The sequence below is a fragment of the Pongo pygmaeus genome, chromosome 3 (assembly GCF_028885625.2).
Source record: "Pongo pygmaeus isolate AG05252 chromosome 3, NHGRI_mPonPyg2-v2.0_pri, whole genome shotgun sequence".
NCBI classification, from domain to species: Eukaryota; Metazoa; Chordata; class Mammalia; order Primates; family Hominidae; genus Pongo; species Pongo pygmaeus.
The window spans coordinates 126193192-126214777 of NC_072376.2; the positions used below are offsets into that span (position 1 = coordinate 126193192).

General features: G+C 38.0%; 1 protein-coding gene across 50 annotated transcripts in view; it reads left to right on the top strand.

Moving 5' to 3' along the window:
- Nucleotides 1-13159, top strand: part of ANK2 (ankyrin 2) — a 683028-nt gene extending 669869 nt beyond the window's left edge. For 31 of the 50 annotated variants that reach the window (XM_063663998.1, XM_063664003.1, XM_063664006.1 and 28 more), the window contains 5 exons: nt 1952-2044; nt 2517-2600; nt 2712-2876; nt 4195-4377; nt 10874-13159. In XM_063663998.1, the coding sequence (XP_063520068.1) occupies nt 1952-2044; nt 2517-2600; nt 2712-2876; nt 4195-4377; nt 10874-10888 (540 nt within the window). In that variant the 3' untranslated portion in view covers nt 10889-13159. Of the gene's footprint in view, nt 1-1951; nt 2045-2516; nt 2601-2711; nt 2877-4194; nt 4378-7515; nt 7608-10873 lie in introns of all 50 variants that reach the window. The other 19 variants (XM_063664035.1, XM_054486675.2, XM_063664028.1 and 16 more) reach the window with 4 other exon arrangements.
- Nucleotides 13160-21586: the final 8427 nt, after the last annotated feature.

Genomic DNA, 21586 nt, shown 5'->3' on the forward strand with positions numbered 1-21586 from the left:
GCTAACATGGTGAAACCCCGTCTTTACTACAAATACCAAAAAATCAGCCGGGTGTGGTGGCGGGCGCCTGTAGTCCCGGCTACTCCGGAGGCTGAGGCAGGAGAATGGCGTGAACCCGGGAGGTGGAGATTGCAGTGAGCCGAGATGGCACCACTGCACTCCAGCCTGGGTGACAGAGCAAGACTCCGTCTCAAAAAATGAAATTAATCAGCCATTTATTCTCAAAATGTGGTCTATATAGTTCACATATGTCAGAATTGATTGGAGAGCTTGATCCCTCCTCAGAAATCCTGAATTAGAATGAATCCCAGGGTGGGGAGAGAAAGCCAGAATTTGCCTTTTAAATAACTCCCCAGAGGATTCTCAGCCACAAAAAAAGTATGAGAATGTTTGAATTAAACTTAATTTAATATAAATTAAATTAGATATTGTTTTTTCTTTTAAAAAGTAATAGAATTCAAAAACACTTTATATTTCAAAGTGTTTTTAGAGCATTAATACAAAGCTTAGTAGTAAAAGAAGAGTTAAACGAAATAATTGAAATTTTGGGGGGCAAATAAAGTGAAACAGCATATCTTTGGGCTTAAGACACACATTTGTTTTTGTTCACTGTAAGAATGAGATCTGCTGCTAGGAATTATCTGAAATCATAACTAAAATTAGGAAAGATCCAGGCAGATGAGAACTGTGTTCTGATTTTGTCAGTTTTCTTAAATAATAAATTCATGCCGTGAATGAATTTTTATTCCAAGTTTGTTTTTGCATAGAATTATTCATCTCTCAAATTCTTGGCTTGAATGAGTACTACTAAAAATGTTTCATACATGTTATCTGGGCTAAAAGTTACCAAATTTAGCCTAAGAATCCATAGGCTTAGTGAAGTTAGACTTGAAACAATTATCTGGATAATACATATGTTTAATCTGTACTAAAGGAATACGTTTGTATAAGTCATTCTGAATTTCACATAATTTATACAGGCCTGTTTGACTTATTCTTGATGAGTATCAGGCATTTCTGTTAAGTTTCCCATGTGGACCCTTATTTCTCATAACCCTAACTTGGACATCCAATTTTAATCACTTTTCTTGCCAACCATATTTCTAGGCAGTAGATTCCTGATTATATTTAAAATATAATTTGGTTTAGAATTTACATGTCTTCCTTTAGCAGAGACAAATGTAAACATATAACTTGAGTTTTACAGTATGTTAAGTAAATCTACTTGAGCTTTCTCTTTTTTAAAAACAAAATTTCATTATGGAACAGTAATTCAATATATGACTCCTAAGGTAATGTGTGCTAAGCTAAAATTATGTTTTTTGCTTTATCTCTGGCTTTTGGCCAGAGCCCTAAAATACTATTGACCACTTTATCTCAACTTCTCCGTAGAATTATTCTAATATTATTCATAGTCTGCCTTTTTTTGATGCCAGGGAGATGCACTATTGGTAAGATAATAGCTACAGGAAACTTTGACTTCCTGCAAGAAGTTCTGCTAGAAACAGGGGATATTCCTATACCTTTGGGTGAATAATTCCAAGCCTAAGCACAAGTGTCAGTGGCTCATAAGTGTTTACTGAACTGCTTAGGGTCTATGTTTACAGTGAGGCTTTTTTTTAGGAGTTTAAGTAAAAGAAGTCACATGAGCAAGCTGCTTATTATTTTGGAGAGATTTTGACGGATGGGTTCTCCAGCAGCTCTCAGAATTCCAGAATTTTTTTTCATTCATTGAACAACAAAAAAAAACAACAAAAAACAAAAAAAACAAAAACACTGTGTTTTCGTTGATGTCTGAGACCAGCACATACTTGTTTTCACCTCTACCAACTTGTCCACCAAAGCCTCCATGAATAAAAGTTTCACAATACAATGTAAGCTAAAGAAGAAACCAGTAGTGAAGTCATTCCTTAGCATGTTAAACAAAGCAATGCTTCCATGCTTCCACCAGGAGCTAACAGAGGAATTAGGGGAGCTGGAGGCCAGCTCAGATGAGGAGGCGATGGTAACTACCAGGGTTGTCCGCCGGCGAGTGATTATTCAGGTACCCGCTGTTAAATTACTGCACGTCAGGGACAGTCCTGTCCCCATATTCTAAGAGTGATCAACCTGGATCAATGAAGGCTTGGCATGTTCCTCAGATAGTGCATGGCCATTCAAAAGCAGACCCCTTAACTCATAAGTTCTGTTTGCAAAGAAATGCAGTGGTTCCAGCTTTCCTCCAGGACAGCCACCAAGCAAGAGCAAGACTTGGCTTCTTCACTTCCACCCACCTCACCTCTCGCTTATCTATTTTTGTTGAAGTTTTATCTAACTTTGGTCAGATTCTCCTAAGCATGTTATTACCCACTTGAGTTTTTCTTTTAAACCAACTAGTTGACAGGATTTTGTATCTCAGCAATGCTTCTCAACATCGCCTTTGATTTTCTAACATTCCTCACATTATAAGCACTTGGGAGTAGTTCCTCAGAATTGGTGCCAAACAGCGCAGTGACCCTTTTCTCTCAACTGTTTAGGGAGACGATATGCCTGAAATACCCCCAGAAACAGTCACAGAAGAAGAATACATTGATGAACACGGACACACCGTGGTAAAGAAGGTATTGTCTAGTATATCCTAACAGGGTTGATTACAAACTTCCTGTTTAAAATTTATCAATTCCATGGTACTGTCACACAAAAATAAGATACACAATTGAAATACATTTCAGGTTACTAGGAAAATCATTAGGCGGTATGTATCCTCTGAAGGCACAGAGAAAGAAGAGATTATGGTGCAGGGAATGCCACAGGAACCTGTCAACATCGAGGAAGGGGATGGCTATTCCAAAGTTATAAAGCGTGTTGTATTGAAGAGTGACACCGAGCAGTCAGAGGTGAGACAATCTGATTCTCTAAAACCCATTTGATGGAGAGGAACAAAATAGAGCTCAAAAAAGATGAATGAGATTGTTTATTCATATTTTCCTCACTTCTCCCTTTCATATGGCAGTTTGCTTTTAGTTGCACATTCACCTTTTTGTTTTCGTGATGCTATGTAATTTTAAGACAGCCGTCAGGGAGACTTCTAGGCATTATAGTCATTGTTTTTGTTTGGTCTTTTTAAAAATATCTATTCTTTATTTAATTCATGGTTGACCACTGCAGAAATCCAAAAGTCAAATTTTGAAAGAATACAATTCTATTTGCTGGGCAAGCAGTATGCTGTGGAGACACCCTGTAGAAATGCACTGTGGTGCTTTTGCCTGGTTGGCACACCAGCCTTCGGAAAGTCACTCTAGATAAATATTTCATATTCAGATTTCTGCATTGCAGAGTTACTAAAATCAGGATCTAGAAACTCTTTGATTTATCCTTTTTGGTTTTTTTTTGAGACAGTCTCACTCTGTCACCCAGGCTGGAGAGCAGTGGCGTGATCTCAGCTCACTGCAACCTCCACCTCTGGGTTCAAGCAATTCTCCTGCTTCAGCCTCCTGAGTAGGTGGGATTACAGGCACCCACCACCACACCTGGCTAATTTTTGTATTTTTAGTAGAGACAGCATTTCACCATGTTGGGCAGGCTGGTCTCGAACTCCTGACCTCAAATGATCCACCCGCCTCACCTTCCCAAAGTGCTGGGATTACAGGCATGAGCCACTGCACCTGGCAGTCTATACTTTTCTTTATTTCTGTTTTACTTCCCTCTTTCAGGGACATATTTACTTGTTTTGACAAATAGTTTGTGAAATTCTCACTATTTTCCATTCATTCACATCCTCAAAATTTTATATTGTACACTTGAGATTCTCTAGAAATCTACTTTTCAGTTTCTCATAGCTTTTAGATCTCCTCCTTTGAGGGCTAATTTTATCTTCGTAATACCAAAGGAAATTATTTAAACATGAGAGAAGAGAGTTTCTTCATATATTATTATGTCTGTATTACACTGAGCAGTTTCTTATTCACAAAACTGATAACTTTTCGTTCAAATGACTAATTAAGATTGCTTTGGTGTTGTGGAGATACAGTCATGATGTAGATATTACCAATAGGTTATAGTTTGTTTTTTTCTAACTCTGCTTCCCATTGCTGTTTTCTGGAAAGCCAATATGTAACATTATAGTTTTGTCCTTTGTTTTTTAACATAGAAAAAATTCATCATAGTTACATTTGGCAATCAGACATTGTCTATTGTGTGTCCTTCGATCATTAGGTCACTTTGTGTGAGCCCAGCATTTTGTCCAGTACCTCACAATTTCAGGCTGAGCCAGTGGAAGGCCGTAGAGTCAGCAATGTTGTTAAAACAACTGTGGTACGTGGAGAGAGGATGGAGAAGCATCTGGGGGATTCTAGTTTAGCCACTGATCTTCCTTCAGCCAAAGATGACTTTGAAGAGGTATAGAAGCATCATCATTTGTCTTTTTATGTGTGTGTTTTATGTTGCTTTGCATTTGAAAAGAAAATCGTTTGTCATTGTGTCATTCTATACATGAATTCATGGAAAGGTGCAGAATAATTCAAGAGGGTAGAACTCCTGTTTGAATAACTTGCAGAGTAACGTTTCCTTAAACTGTGGTGTTCATTGATGTCACCTTAACAGCTTTTAAAAATCTAGATAACTAGGATTTGCTTCTGCTGAATCAGACTCAGAATCTCTGGAGCTGGTATATGACTATACATCTTGTTTAAAAGTCACAGAAGTGTCTTGCTTTGTCAATTAATAAGGGAAAGAAATAAAGACATTGCAAATTATATTTGCTAGCCAGTCTTTTCAAATATAATCTGTGATAGACATTAAAGAAAATTCAGATATATTACATGTCCATAAATTTTAAAAGCATTTACAATTATTTAAGTTCTGGTTTCCAACAATTAGAAAATGGGTCCACAGTTGGCCGGGCACAGTGGCTCACGCCTGTAATCCCAGCACTTTGGGAGGCCGAGGCAGGCGGATCACGAGGTCAGGAGATCGAGACCATCCTGGCTAACACGGTGAAACCCCGTCTCTACTAAAAATACAAAAAATTAGCCGGGCGTGGTGGCGGGTGCCTATAGTCCCAGCTACTCAGGAGGCTGAGGCAGGAGAATGGTGTGAACCTGGGAGGCGGAGCTTGCAGTGAGCTGAGATTGCACCACTGCACTCCAGCCTGGGCGACAGAGCAAGACTCCATCTCAAAAAAAAGAAAAAGAAAAAGAAAATGGGTCCACAGTAACAGATCCACAAACTCTTACTAAAATCCCCAAATTCTGAAAACCAAACCAAATTTTGTAAGTTAATTTGGAAGTAAAACTTGAAATAAATTGGCATGGAGCTATGATGACATGAAGCTTTTTTATTCTACCTAGAGTGAATGTTTTAGTGATATAAAAATGGGTTTGATTACAGGATGCCATCTTCACTCTGGAGTATTAGTATTATATAGTACAGTCATGCCTTGCTTAACCCACTTATGCCAGAGGGTGCAATTTTTAAAATTTTTGCATGAGTGAAAAATCAGACCTTGGTGATGACCTTGAGCAGTAGGATATAAATAGCTCCCACATGCCTAGGGTTCACTAGGCATAAGTGGGTTTTAATGACAGGGATATGTGCTAGGAAATGCATCGTTAGACAACTTTGTCATTGTGTGAACATTGTAGAATGTCCTTACACAAACCTAGATGGTATAGCCTACTATACACCTAGGTTATATGGTATAACCTATTGCTCCTGGCTAGAAACCTGCACAGCATGTTGCTGTGCTGAATACTGTAGGCAATTATAACGCGATGGTAAGTATTTCCCTATCTAAAAATAGGAAAGGTACAGTAGATAAAGAAAATAAAAGATTAAAAATCTTCTACCTGTATAGCATACTTACCATGGAGCCTGCAGGACTGGAAGTTGCTCTGGGAGAGTCAGTGAGTGAGTGGTGAGAGAATGTGAAAGTCTAGGACATTACTATACTATACTATACTATTACTATAAAGTAGACTTTATAAACACTGTACACTTAGGCTATGTTACATTTGTTTAAATTTTCCTTTAATTTTTTTAAATCTTCCTTCTGCAATAATAAATTAACTTTAGCTTACTGTAACTCTTTGACTTTATAAGCTTTTACATTTATTTTAACTTTCGACTCTTTTGTAATAACACAAGTTAAGATGCAAACACGTTGCACAGGTGCATTAAAAATTGTTTTTCTTCATATCCTTGTTCTATAAACTTTTTTCTGCTTTTAATTTTTTAAATTTATTATTTGTTTTTACTTTTCAAGGTTTTTTTTTTGGCTGAAAACAAAGACCTAAACGTGTACATTAGCCCAGGCCTACACAAGGTCAGAATAATCAATATCACTGTCTTCTTCCTCCACATATTGTCCCACTGGAAGATATTCAGTAGCAATAACATATGGAGTTGTCATATCCTAAGAAAACAATGCCTTATTCTGCAATACCTCCTGAAGGACCTGCCTGAGGCTCCTTGATAATTAACTGTTTTTTAATAAGTAAAAGGAGTACACTCTAAAATAGTGATAAAAAGTATCACTTTTATAATACTTGATATTGATAATAAGTGACTGTTACTGATTTATGTATTTACTATACATAGTAAATATATTTACCATACATAAACCAGTAACATAGTCATTTATTATCAAGTATTATGTACCCTACATAATTGTATGTGCTGTGCTTTTATATGATTGGCAGCTTAGTAGGTTTATTTACACCAGCATCACCACAAACATCTGAGTAATACATTGCACCATGAAGTTAGAACAGCTATAGCATCACTAGGTGACAGGGATTTTTTAGTTCCATTATAATCTTATGGGACCATGTCATATATGCAGTCCATTTTTAACCAAAATGTCATTATGTAGCATGTGACTGTGTATACATTGTATTACCTTGCTAAAATCCAAAAGGGACAAAAAAATCTAAATTTTGAAACACATTTGGTCCCAAAATTTTGACTAAGGGATCCTGGGCATGTGCAAACATCTACAAAGTACTTTTGCTATTGGAACATTTTGACACTAAATGCTATATGTGTGTCCTCTACTATACCCATGATATATATTGAAATTATATATGAATTCATTGGAATATTAAAAGCAAACCTCTTAAAATACTTTCAGTTTTCACATTTTGACAACTGGCAATCTTGAATGGTCAAAAATGAATTATCTGTGTTATACCATTTGAGCCTTGTTTGCTTGTTTTTGCCTCTGGTTATTATATTTATCATTAAAATCTCCACCGTAGAAAGGAGTTGGATGAAGCAAGGAGGAAATTGAAAGTCAATCCATATGGATGTTGCTTAGCAGCTTTTGTAAAGTACAATAACAAATCTCCCTCACAAATGAGAGAAACTAAAAGGACTTGTTAAATAAAACTCCAAACTTAGATCTGCTTCTAGGAATTGTATTTATCTATCCTTTCAAGTATATCTTTTCATACTGACTATGAGTAAAGCAAAGCAATAGATTGTTTGAAAGTCTGTAGTTTATGATGAGCTTTGTCTTTTCTTTTCTTCTTACTTCAGGCTTTGAGTTACACAGGTAGCCACATGAAAGTCCACTTACCCAGTTTAGTAGAGACTGAAATCCTGAAAGAGGATGGATCAATAATTAAAAGGTTTGGGTTAGCATGGGGTGATGCTTTGCCAACTAACACCATAAAAATTTTTCCAATTTTAAGGAAAGAAGGGGAGAATCCCTACATCTACCCTAAAGAGGATAGAGAACTGCCTACTCTCCTATATTATAATACTTTGGTCAAGTAATGGATCTATTGAAGTGTCATCCCTGAAGTATCCTCTTGATACTTTAAACATAATACTAAGTCATAGCAAGAATGAGACTCATGCTTACACAGTCTGACTCCCTGGGTTTTAGCAAGTCATCAACTTAGTTGAAGCCAGCCTGATGGTATTCCATTGTGTTGATAGATTCAGAGAGCATAGGAAGAAGAATCTAATCGATAGATCCAAATTAATTTTGTGACCAGCTATATTCAGCTCAATCTTAGTAAATCATTACTTTGAATGGTATGTGTTTTTTTTAACAGCTGCTTTATGATTCTGCATGTGAGTGGCAAATAACATAAGCATGAGTTTGATACCCATGAAACAAATATACCTAGCGATGCTGAAACCTGGGGCTTTAATGAGTTAAGCAAGTGTCATGAAAGCAGTAAGCAGCACATTTTTATGCTTATACAAGGGGGCTGACTGTGAGGCACACTGGTCTGCCCAGGTCTCTGTTATGGATTTGATGTATAAACTTGGGCACTGTTCCATAGATCTACTCTGACTTCTCACTGGTCCTCTAACAGCACTGTAAGTATTGAGATTAATAAAATGTGCTCAGCTTCTCAGTGAAAAGACACAATGGAAATCCAAGTTACAATCGTGCTTTTCACTTCATTGAAAAGGGGAGAAAGATTGTCATTCAGAGTATGCTACAGAACTATTTTAAGCCTTTAGAACATAATAATTAGAACAGCAAAATTAAAGGTTCTGTCACAATTCCACCCTCCAATCAAATGGGAAAAGAGCAGCAGCTAGGAATTTAAAAGAGTGTAATTGCTCTCTCAGAACTTAAAAAATGCTACATGGATTAAGGATAAAATGCCTTTTATACTCTCAACTTTTAAGTCTTTTATTCAATTATTCAGATGAAACCACATAATCCATGGATGCACTAACATCATGGACTCTTCAAACTGGAATAGATTTAGAGATCAATTAATCCAAAGTTCTCAATTACAGCTGGTGAATTTGAAGCCAGGAATATAGACAACTCCATAGAGTTTCCACAGCTAGTTAGTTATGGAAGCTAGTTAGTTACAGATCTCTATTTATGATGTACAACACTTTATTTTATACATTGTTAAAGACATCATATACATGTGCATATTTAGAAACACGTTGGCCTGCATTTGCCTACACAGAATATCACGAAATGTCCTATAATGGAGGCTTAAGCCCTGACATCAATGCTATAAAGGCTTCTACTAGCTCTTAGCAGAAATAGAAATGTGCCTTTTTGAAGAAAAAAAAAAATGGTTGCTGCGTATTTAGGAAAACATCAGATTTCAATCATTGGAATCAAATTTGACCTTTTCGTCAGCAAGAACAAATTTAAGTTTGCTTCCAGATGCAGAACAATTCATATAGTATTAAAAGAAAAGGGAGAGTAGAAGAACATAAGGGAAGAAGGAAGAAGGAAACAAGGATGTCCAAAAAAAAGCTGAAAGTATTTTGGCTGAAGTAAGTTATTTTTAAAAATCAGGATTATCGTAACAAATGCATAGAGGTATTGGATGATGGCAGAACTTCCAACTTCTGAACAATGAAAACATAAGGAAAATGATGGGTAAAGCTACAAAAACTGATCATTTCCTACAGAGGTTTTAAGTGAAGATGCATAGTGTATGGTTATAGAGTCAGGCTCTGGAATCTTTGACTCTTGGTCCCACTGCGTGCTAACTCTGTTATTTTTTGTTTGGACTATTGCTTAAATTCTCAGAGATTCAATTTCGTGTCTGGCCCATACAACACATTCATCAAATACTTGTGGAATGAGGACCTGCATTTAGAAGTATATAGTGAAAAAGGCTGCTCTGCCTATGGAGTAGCCATTTTTTATTCCTTTACTTCCCTAATAAACTTGCTTTTACTTTACTCTAAAAAAAAGAAGAAGAAGAAGAATACACAGTGAAAAGAACTAAGAATGAGCAAATTACTTTTAAGTACAGTTACAGGAAAATATTAGTATGACTTAAAATTAGTATGACTATACAAAAGTTATAGCTCCTGGCCCAAGGCATTGGCTCACACCTGTAATCCCAACACTTTGGGAGGCCAAGGTGGACAGATCATCTGAGCTCAGGAGTTGGAGACCGGCTTGGCCAACATGACAAAACCCTGTCTCTACTAAAGATACCAAAAATTAGCTGGGTGTGGTGGCACGCGCCTGTAGTCCCAGCTACTCAGGAGGCTGAGGCTGGAGAATCGCTTGAACCCAGGAGACAGAGGTTGCATTGAGCCAAGATCACACCAATGCACTCCAGCCTGGGTGACAGACGAGACTCCATCTCAAGAAAAGGTGTTATAGTTCCTTTTCTCAAGTAACCACCAGTCTTATAAGGGAGGCAAGTAAACAACAGACTGTTAAATGGCAAGAAATACACAAAACGAGCAACAAAAGTGAGGCTCAGAGAATCCGGAGGAAGCAGTTGTCTCTCAATGGCTTTTCTCGTTTCCCCTTCCTCCCTCCTACCATCTCCATATGAAGCCTTAGAGACCTGGGCAGATCTTCATCTTTTGTTGGTAGCCACCTTCTTATATATTGATAGACTAATATTTTAGTTGTTAAAGACATATGCCTCATAAAAAACTTCTCTGAAAACATAATTTTGGGAAGTTTGGGTCGGGGTGTGACTGTAAGGTTTAAGCTGGCAGCCAAGGTATTTCAAATAAATTAAAAACTTCTTTTTTTTTAGCCTGTCAAAAGGTACTTGTGGTACTATTTCAGAATTAACCAAACTCTATTAAGTAAGGGCTACTTAATCAAACCATGAATGATTTTATGGTTAGTTTTTGAGAAGATCAAATTAAAGCATGGTTTCATTTATTTTAAATTTTTCTTAAAGATTTAAAAAATACTCCTTGTTCCAAAACACATTTTTTAAAAAATCTCATGAATCATTTTAGAGAGGGGAGCCATGTTTAAAAGAAAGACATAAAAAGATGTCTATAGTTTGTTATGCTAATAGTTTGGTGTGGAAACTTCTAAAGGTAAGACATTAGGTACTCAGTGTAATGGTCACCTTCATTCCTAACAGCTGCCCTCTGGCAGTGAAAAGAGCGTAATTCTCTCTTGTCTGCTTTTCTCCAGGACAACAATGAGTAAAGCCATCACACAGAAGAGGGCTGTGGTGAAGGACCAGCATGGAAAACGCATTGACTTGGAGCACCTGGAGGATGTACCAGAAGCACTAGACCAGGACGACCTCCAGCGCGATCTCCAGCAGCTCCTTCGGCATTTCTGCAAGGAGGACTTGAAGCAAGAGGCCAAGTGAGGGGCTGCCCAGTTCTCACACCAGAAACCACACATTCACTCAATATGCAGCTTCCTGTTTCAGTAGAGGAGTGACCTAACTGGCCTAATTAATGGGATACCCCGACATTTCCACTGTTAGCAAATATATGGCATTTTGTTTTAGTTTTCCCCCATCCTCTTTAACTATAAAGCTAATTTGTGACCAAAGATGGCATCTTTCATACTGGATGCTGTATCCAATACTTTGTTGTGTCTGTGCTAACCTGGGAACTGGCCACCTCCATTGTTCTTTGCTTCTGCACAAGATCCATGAAAATCCATTGATCAGAAGAACTTCACCTGCAGACCTCTTCAAGTGACACTATATAGGAATCCTTCCAAGGAATATCTATGTACAATGTATATAGCTGAAATGCTCAGATGAACAACATATTAAAATTAAAACCACTGCCTATTGTAACTACACTGGGCATCAGAATAAAAGGCCTCTAGAAATTGCTGAACAATGGTTAATTAAGATATTGCTAACACAATCGAATGATAATACAGTTTTACTGCAAAAGAAGCACTTCAAACCTATTATGTCCTTAGAACTTCCAGAGTAGCCACTGCTCCCAGTTAAAGGTGGGTCAATAGCCTTGCAGAACTGTCCTGAGAAGTTATTGCTGGTGCTGGCCGGCCATGGCTTAGGACTCTCCAACAGCCACTCTGAGGGAGGGGAGAAGGGAGCAGAGGCCATGCAGAATGAAACGATGGGGTATTCAGTTGCTAGCAGCTACATTGTGTGGCATTCTAGCATCTTCAGGTCTTTAGATTTTGGACAAGTTGGCAGGGTATTTTAAAAGCTATAACTACTGTAGTTTTCCAGTTTTCATTGCTGCTTTAGCAAACCACGCTGTCTTACGGTGGTACTTTCTTCTGGCCACTGCACTGTAGATAATTCATTGGAAACAAGATTTACCCACTACATAAAAGGTTAAACTCCTTCAGTATGTTGGAGTGGTTTCTTTTTTTTTTCTTTCTTTCTTTTTTTTTTTTTTTTCCAGGTTTATATCTTCTCTAATACCTGCATGTGACGTTTAAAAATCAAGACCACGTTCAAACCCCTCTTCTAATCACATTAATTGTTTCCATTCTTTTTACCCTGAGTGAGCACTTTTCACTTTCCAGCTAGGTCTGTTTTTCAGCTTGCAGACAAGATTGAGAAATCCTTGAAAATTTGGTTTTGGTTAAAATTTTTGGTTTATTTATTTGAAATCCACACTCCCTTGGAAACTCTTGAGTGCATTTGTGCACTTCTGTTTGTTTGTCTCAAAGAAGGGACTGTAACAATCTGAGTAATTTCCATGTCCTCTTCCTTATTCCTCTAGTGGTTGAAGCTGTGTAGCATTTTAACATATATATATTCACAAATATATTCATATAAACAGTATACATTTTGAATCAGTCATTTGTTAAAGAAAAGTATATTCAATGAAGATGAAATTTAAATAAAAAAGGACAGAGTCTATCCTCCAGGGATTGAACATTTTCCAATTATCTGGTCTTTTCCTGTTGTGCAAAAATGACTCATTGCTCCGAATGTCAAAAACAAATGCGACAAACAATGGCACTTCATCATTTAAAGTAATGTTGCCAAGAGAAAAAATTTCCTGGGAGGGAGGTTTCCCACAAGCCAAATCTCCTAAGCCTCAAATGCTAGCACTTTTTGGCAGTTGGATAGGAAATGAAACATTCTTTGGCAGCCAAAATAAGAGAGGCCGATGGTGAAACTTTTTGAGACACCCTATGGCCTTCTTGTCAAAACCTTCACTGGAGCTCAAGAAAAGCATTTCTGTTGTGTTATTTGCAGTGCAGATGATGTCTGTGTAACAACATAATGGTTATTCACCTTTTTTTGATTTTGATTTTTGCTGTGTTATCAAAAACTTGAATACTGTGAGAAGAAGTGAATTTTCAGTTGACGAATCAGCATCTTGTTCCCATGGTGATAACACTAATTGAATATATCTATGAGGGCATGTATTAGTTAATGGAAAAAAAATACAACACTAACAATACATAGCTGCAATGTGTACAATGGCTGATTTAATTAAATAAAATGTACAAGTGTTAAATGTGGCAACAGTGATTTGTTCTTTGTCATGAATCTGTGATTTCAGGAGAATAAGAGGTTTTAAAAAGATGAGCTAGACTTGAAACCAACAGAACGACACAAATTGCTTTTTTTCTTATGGTTTTTATTTAGTCGCTGAATATGCTATATGCCTGGCACTGGATTAAGCACTGGGATAAATAGATTTTGCCTCTGCCCTCAAGAAATTCTTATTGTTCTTGTTACGCAAAAGGAGAAAAGAAGGATTTTTGTTTTCGATCACACTAAATAAAAGAAAATAGGAATTTGGGGACTTGCAGGGGATGAGAAAGGGTAAGTGGGACTGGCAGCACAGCAAGACTGGTTTGGTGCTCTCCCATGAGGCCATGGCTGTCACTAAATACTTTCTGCCTTTGGGAACAGCAGTTGGCTCTGGAGTTTTCTTTCTGTCTTAGAGCCTGAGAATTTAAAATTTAATGGATATATTAATATAAATAAAGACAGGGTAGGACTATGCAAAATCAAAATCAGTTGTGTGTGGAGAGTTTTGTTTCGTTTTTTGAAAAATCTCTTTACTGTTGCTATAATCGTTTTTACAGTAAAAACAAAGCAAAAAAGACGATTTAGAAATTGAGTAGGTTTTATTTAAATCTTATCTGGTATGAGACAGGAAGCTCACTGGATCTGATTTCTATCCTTGGTTGATTTACAGGTCTTCTGAACTTAAAATACCAATTATGCTTGACATTTTTCAGAGAAAACAGAGTTAAAAATAATTCCAAAGTAGGAGTGTCTGTGTGATCATCTCTCTCCCTCTCATTTGTTTAATATGCTGTGCTTTCTACTTACAGGAACTCTGGGCTTGTGTTACTTTGGGTTTGATTAAGGAAATCAAAGCATCAGAGAAGATTCAATGTCTTCTCATGTTTAATTATTTGCTGTGCAAAACCCATTTTTGTAAAAGAACTTCAGTGACTCATATGCCGTTTTACAGAAGTATATTTAAAGGTAGGGTGGGGGAAACTTCCAGACTGAGATAAGATTATGCACCACTCATAAATCATTTGTATTAGTCATGAAGAGGTGAAAGTGACATATAAGCACTCTGAAACAGTCTTGAATTGAATTTGAAATTAGTTTGCTCGTGGAGTCACTTGATTTATGTCAGCATGGAGAGTCTGGGCGTGGGCAAGTAGTCAGGCAAATGAATAAATCAGATAAAGAGAAGTTAAACGTAGGTCTAGTGAGAACCAAAATCACTATGAGGTTTTCCTGAATAACAGAATAAAAATGAACTGCTTGCTTTCATCATGCTCTAAAAGAAAATGTTTCAAAGTCTATGTCTGGTTGCCACCTCTGCTTAAAAACTATGTGCTCCTTCCTTCATTTAAGGTATCATTTCTCTTTCTAATCTAATTGAAGCTAGAATTACAATCATAGAATGAATCACCAAAGTAAGAAAATCTTTTAGATATCTGTGTGGCGGGGATGGGGGGTGATGTCCTGAACACAAATTAAAATACTCCTATTGGGTTATACTCAGGCCTTCTGGGAAAAACAAAAGTACTCCCTGGCTTTAAATTAGTTCCACAGTATGAAGTAAATAGTGCATATGAATAGACTTTGGATGGAGCTATTATCTATGGTAAACAGAGACATTTGGCAGTGGCACATGTAATAATTCAAGAGGTGTCTTCAGTCACTGGAGACATTCAGTTGTTCAGTTCATGGAATGTTTCTATGAGGCAATGTGACAAATTGGTAAGTGTGTTATCTTACAGTAAGACCTGGATTGGAATCAGTCCAGCTCTGTCTAGCCCCCTTCCATGAATTTGTAAAGGTTTACCGACTGGATGTCAATTTCCTCATCAATAAAATAGGAGACACTGCTACTAGCCTTGGATGCATCTCACTGCTCCAGGCAGGGAAGGTCAGCCAGCCCTGGCCTGTGTGTCACTCCTTAGTGTAGAAGAGCCCCTGTTGTGCAAGTGTCCTTGATGTCCGTTCATTGTGGATCCCTGTTTGTGACCCTCTGCCTCTTTGTGTAGGAGTCAGCCTCGGGGTAGGTGTTAAAGGCATTAGCTTACCCCTCAAGGTTAGAAAATACCTGGAATTAGAATACCTAGAACACCTAGAATCACAGGGATGTTGTCAGTTAAGCCCTTCGATTCACTTCCCATTTGGAGGAAGGATTCTTCAGGATCTCTTTCTGTTTCTTCAATGGGCCCTGTATTAGTCAGGGTTCTCTAGAAGGACAGAACTAATAGGATAGATATGTATATGGGGAGTTTATTAAGGAGTATTAAATCACATGATCTCAAGGTCCCACTATAGGCCGTCTGCAAGCTGAGGAGTAAGGAAGCCAGTCCGAGTCCCAAAGCTGAAGAACTTAGAGTCCAATGTTCGAGGGCAGGAAGCATCCAGTGTGGGAGAAAAATGTAGTCTGGGAGGCTAAGCCAGTCTAGTCTTTTCACATTTTTCTGTCTGCTTTATATTCTGGCCATGCTGGCTGGATTAGATGGTGCCCATCCAGACTGAGGGTGTCTCTGCCTTTCCCAACCCACAGACTCTAATGTTAATCTCCTTTGTCAACACTCTCACAGACACACCCAAGATCAATACTTTGCATCCTTCAATCCAATAAAGTTGACACTCAGTATTAACCATCACAGGCCCTTATAACTCAGTTCTGGTTTCCATTCCTTTTTCTTCCCCCACACTCTCTATTTTGAGGTGTTTTTTTTTCTTGCCTGTCAAAACTGACTACAGAATTGGAGACAGTCACTCAAACTCCCCTACTGAATGGCTGTGCCCCCATTAGCAGCAGGCCCTCCACAGCTGCTGCAGAGCATTGTGGGCAGGGCCTGGGCTTGACTGGAGGTGGCTATGGACACCTCCATATGATGGAGAAACATCATATGTTTCTCAGCTGTCTTTATGTTGTGCAGAAACAACTGAATCATGATATCCACAAAAAATACACATACACATTGTGCCAGTTTTTCCTGGCTGTTGATCAGAACTCAGATCTCATCTAGGCTGTGCTACAGAACTTACATGGCACTGGTACAGCAGCAACTTCTGGATGAAAGGTGCCTTGTGTGAATTTTTCAAGTGACTCACAGATAGGTGATACCTTGGAGCCTTAGAGAACCACCATAGCATACCCTTTCTCCTCAAAGAGTCAGGGAGATAATTTAAAGTCTATTGTTCTAACAATCTAATTTGTGTTCAGATTAATGTAGCAGTTTCCTAGGGCTGCCATAACAAAATAGCATGAACCAGATGATTTAATCAACAGAAAATCATTTTCTCACAGTCCTGGAAGCTAAAAGTCTAAGATTGGAATATGGGCAAGATTTTTTTTTTTCCTGAAGTCACTCTCTTTGGCTTGCAGACCACCACCTTCTCGCTGTCCTCACATGGACTTTCCTGTCTGTGTGCCCACATCCCTTATGTCTCTGTGTATGTCCAATTTTCTGCATTTTATAAGGATGCCAATCATATTGAATTACGCCAACCTTAATGGCCTCATTTAACTTAATCACCTTTTTGAAGACCCCTATCTCCAGATGCAGTCACTTTCTGAAGTAGTGGGTGTTAGGGGCTTTGACATGAATTTGGAGGAGGAGAGGACACAATTCGTCCCCTAACAATTGGGCTTAATCCAAAAAACAAAGCCTTCTAGGTATTTAAAAAGGAAGGGATCTAATGCAGGGGATTAGAAACTCACACCAGTGTCAGGAGTGCCACGACAATGAAGGCAGGTGTAAACCAAAAAGGATCTGAGACAGGTCACAATCAATTTAGAAATTTATTTTGCCAAAATTGAGGACATGCCTGGGAGATAGGTCTGTGCCTTCTTCGAAAATAATTTTGAGGGCTTCAGTATTGAAAGGGGAAAAGCAGGCTGGAGGAGGAAAAGGAAGGGTATGATCACACTACTAAATTCACGTGCTGCAAGGGAAAAGGAGCAGGTAGGGGAATACTCAATTATGTATTCGTTTGGCACTCAATGAATTGGCCCTTTACATAGAGTGGCTACCCGTGGGGATTTTTAACCTTTTATTGTAGCTATCTGCTTAGAAACAAAAGGAAAGTCAGTGTCTTGCTTGACTCAGCTTTCAGCTTAATTTTTTCCTTGTGGCATAGTGAATTGGGGGTCCCAAGCTTCTATTTTCCTTTCACACAGGGGAGCTACTACTGCTATGAAGAAATCCACCAGTGCAGAAATCAGAAATCCAAGCTGCCACTGAAGGGCTCAGATTCATGTAGCAGCAAAGTATATGTTTCTTACGAGATAGCCCACATATGGCTGCAAAAACACTCCATGTGTCTTCTGCCAGAGTCCATGCACCTCTCCCCAGCTGCTCCCAAAGGTATAATTATTTTTCTTCTCTTTCCTTTTCAAATCTTGGGCAAACAACTTTCATCGGCAAAATCAAATACACAACCCCACTGGAAAGGGATTCCAAAAAATGTATACCTGAGGCTCCTCCCCTAACATGCAGGGAAGAATGTAGAATAGGCCCAAAATGATGCTCAGCTGCTAACAATCAATCACAGTTGCTGAGTCACAGAGTAACAGTCTTCATCCATCCACTAATGCATGCAATTCAAGACCTACTATATTTTAAACATTGTGCTAAGTGCTCAGGGTAGACTGGGCCAAGATCATGGCACAGTGGGTCACTTTTGCTGAGTTTTCACTATTATTGCCAGTTACTATTCAATGCACTTCTTTCATCTCCATCACAATCCTAGGAAACAGATCCAGGTGAGGAAACTGAGGGGAAAAGAATTGAATAACATGCCCCAAATCATGCAGATAGAAAACGACAAAGCTGGGATAAGAACTCAAGCAAATGGTACCAACAATAAACAACACTCCATCTTTGAAAAACACAGACTCTTCCCTTTGAATTTGTAATCTTGCAGCAGAGACATATTGAACTGATCATTTAACGATTAATTAAAAATTAGTTTTCTTCTGGCAAAATTTCTTCTTCTTCTGGAAAAATATATTTATACAGGGAAACAGACCTTATTCAGTAACTTTGTCATTACTATTCTGAAAAATCTCTTTCTTGCTTCTCAAGCCCATTTTCTCTTCCTTATCTGCTTCACATTTGGCAGATGAACTTGACGCTGTTTTATAAGAAAGTAGATATGTCAATGGGCACGAATTACTACAATGCTATATTAGGGTTCTCCGGAAAAACAGAACCAATAGTGTGTATGTGCCTGTGTGCATGTGTGCGTGTGTGCGTGTGTGTGCACACATATATACAGAGATTTATTGTAAGGAATTGTTCCACGTGATGATGGAGGTTGAGAAGTCCCAAGATCTGCACTCAGCAGAGTGAGCAGAGCTGATATAGATTCAGTCTGAAGGCAGGCTTGAGATCCAAGAAGATCCAGTGTTTCTGTTTGAGTCTGAAGGCAAGAAAAACTAATAGCTGAAGGGCAGTCAAGCAGAAGTTTTGCCTTAGTTTCTCTTATTGTCTTTTTGTTGTTGTTCTATGTAGGTCTTCGATTGATTGGGTGAGGCCCACCTGTATTAGGGAGGGCAGTCTGCTTTACTCAGTTTTACTCAGTTCACCCTTTCAAATGTTAATCTCATTCTACAAACACACTCACAGACATACCCAGAATAGGGTTTAACCAAATATCTGGGTACCCCATGACCCAGTCAAGTTAACACGTAACTTAGCCATCACAAATGCCTTTTCTATTACTACCTCCAAAATTGTCTGTATTTACGTGAACCCTACCACTCATTGTTCTCACAAAGAATGCTGTCTTGTCTCCTGGATTTATGTCCTGTGTCCTTGCTATGGTCTAAATATTATGTTCAAAATTTGTATGTTAAAATCACCCTTGCAATGTGATAGTATTAGGAAGTGAGGCCTTTGGGAGGCGATTCATATGTTGAAATCCTCAACCCCCAACGTGATAGTATTAAGAGGTGGGGCCTTTGGAAGGGCTTCACCTTCATGATTCGGATTAGCATCCTTATAAGAGAGACCCCAGAGAGCTAGCTAGTTACTTCTGCCATGTGAGGACACAGTGAGAAGGTGCCATCCATGAATCGGAAAATGGGCCCTCACCAGACACCAAATCTGCTGGCATCTTGACCTTGGATTTCACAGTCTCCATAACTGTGAGAAATAAATGTCTATGTTTATAAGCTGTCCAGTTTATGGTATTTTGTTACAGCATCCCAAATGGACAAAGACATTCTTGCTGTCCCCTCCCCGTCTCCTGTGGCCTTGCTCTGTCATGGTGTCCTCACTGATGATGGCTTTCTCTCCCAGCCTATGAGCACAGCTTATGAGAAAAATAGATTTATCCCCAAATCCTGTCTTTACACCTAACTAATGCTCTCTTTCTCTCTCTCTTTTCCTTTTCCTTTTTTTCTACATATGCTTTCCTAGTTTTTCATTACTCAATCCTCCTGCAGTGTGGCTTCAAAAAAAGCTGAACAGTAAACATATTAGAAACTATGAGATATGGCTAAACCAAGGTCAGAAGAAAACTAAAAGCCTCAAATTAGGGTTCTAATTCCTGTGCTGAGAGTGGCCAGACAGGAAAATAATATGTGAATGGTCTGAACACAGAAAATCAGGAGAGGGGCTGGCCTATGGCAAACTTAAGAGAACATGCCACATATTATATATATTCAGGTAAATAGAAACCTTCAATTTATGAAGGTTTTACTGTAGAAAATAAAAATGTGAAAATGCAAAATATATCTAAGAGTTACCTTTTGAAATAATAATACTGTTAATGGCTAGTAACATCATCAAGAGGTAAAAGAGAAAGTAGAAATAGGCAATGATAAAAAAGAGAATGGAGGCTGAGTGCTGTGGTTCATGCCTGTAATCCCAGCACTTTGGGAGGCTGAAGTGGGAGGACTGCTTGAGCCCAGAAGTTCTAGACCAGCCTGGACAATGTGGTGAAATTCTGTCTCTACAAAAAAATTTAAAAATTAATGAAGTGTGGGGATGTGTACCTGTGGTCCCAGCTACTTGGAAGGCTGGGGCAGGAGGATTGCTTGAGCCCAGGAAATTGAGGCTGCAGTTAGCTATGATCATAGCACTGCACTCCATCCAGCCTGGGTGACAGAGCGAGACTGTCTCAAAACAAACAAACAAACAAACAAAAACAAAAAAAGGGGGGAGATAATTAGAGAGGAAATAATAGATAATAGCAAGAAAATGTTACCTTACTTTTTTGTAAGTAAATATAAAAACTTCAATAAGAGATGATTCTTAAATGATAATTACTAAAATCTACCACAGAAGAGATAATAAAGGTAAACCCCAATAACCATAAAATAATTTGAGTGAGCAAATATTTAACCCCACAAGAAAGAATGAGATCTAGGTGCTGTCACAGATGGATTCTCTTAAACTCTCGACACACAGATAATTTTAATACTGAAACCATCAGAGAGACCCAGGAGAAAAATTCCTAGTTTACATTGTTTTAACACAGCAAGTATATCATTGGTACCCCAACTGGGCAAATTACATCAAAAGAACCTCAAAATAACACAACAAAAATTCTTAGACCAATTTCACTAAGGAATCTCTTTACAAAAATTACAAATAAAATATAATATAGTTGAGAATGCATTTTAAAAACAAACTATAAACAAATGGTTTCATTCCAAGCAAAAACAGTTCATTAGTAATAGCTATGAATGAAATTCCTCACATTGGAAGATGAAAGGAGAAACAACCACATACCAATGTTTCCATAGATGGCCAAGAGGCATTTGGTAAAATTTTGCGTCTATTTCATGTTCTTTTAAGAAAGTAGGAAGAGATGTATTCTTCCTGAAGGCAATCAAATTACGTATGTGTATGTGTATGTATGAATTGCATTTCCTTTACAAATGATCAAATAATATTATGTTAAGAGCACTTAAGTTACAACCATTTTAGCGTAGCTTTTGCAGTAATTTGCAACAATAGAAAAAACCTTATCTCTGATTTCTCACCAAACACAACCACCTCTCTCCTCTTGCCTGCCTTGTGCTGGCCCTCAGCATCACCAATTAAACCATTCATTTATATTGCTTTTTTTTTTTTAAATAAAGATGGGGTTTTACCATGTCACCCAGGCTGGTCTCAGACTCCTGGACTCAAGTGATCCACCTGCCTCAGCCTCCCAAAGTGCTGAGATTACAGGTGTTAGACACACACCTGGCCTACCATTCCTTTTAAAATTGGTGTCTAAATTGTTGGCTCATCTGTTTATAAGGTGATATCAATTAGGGAGTATTTATGAATTCTTTCTTGTAAAAAGGTCAAAATCCTCATACATTTATTAAGAAACACAAAGAGAAAGCAAATTGAAGACTCTATTGTCACATAATACAATTAGGAAGAATTTACTTTTAAGATGTAGCTCACAATTGATTCTGATTTTAACTAGAATTTGTG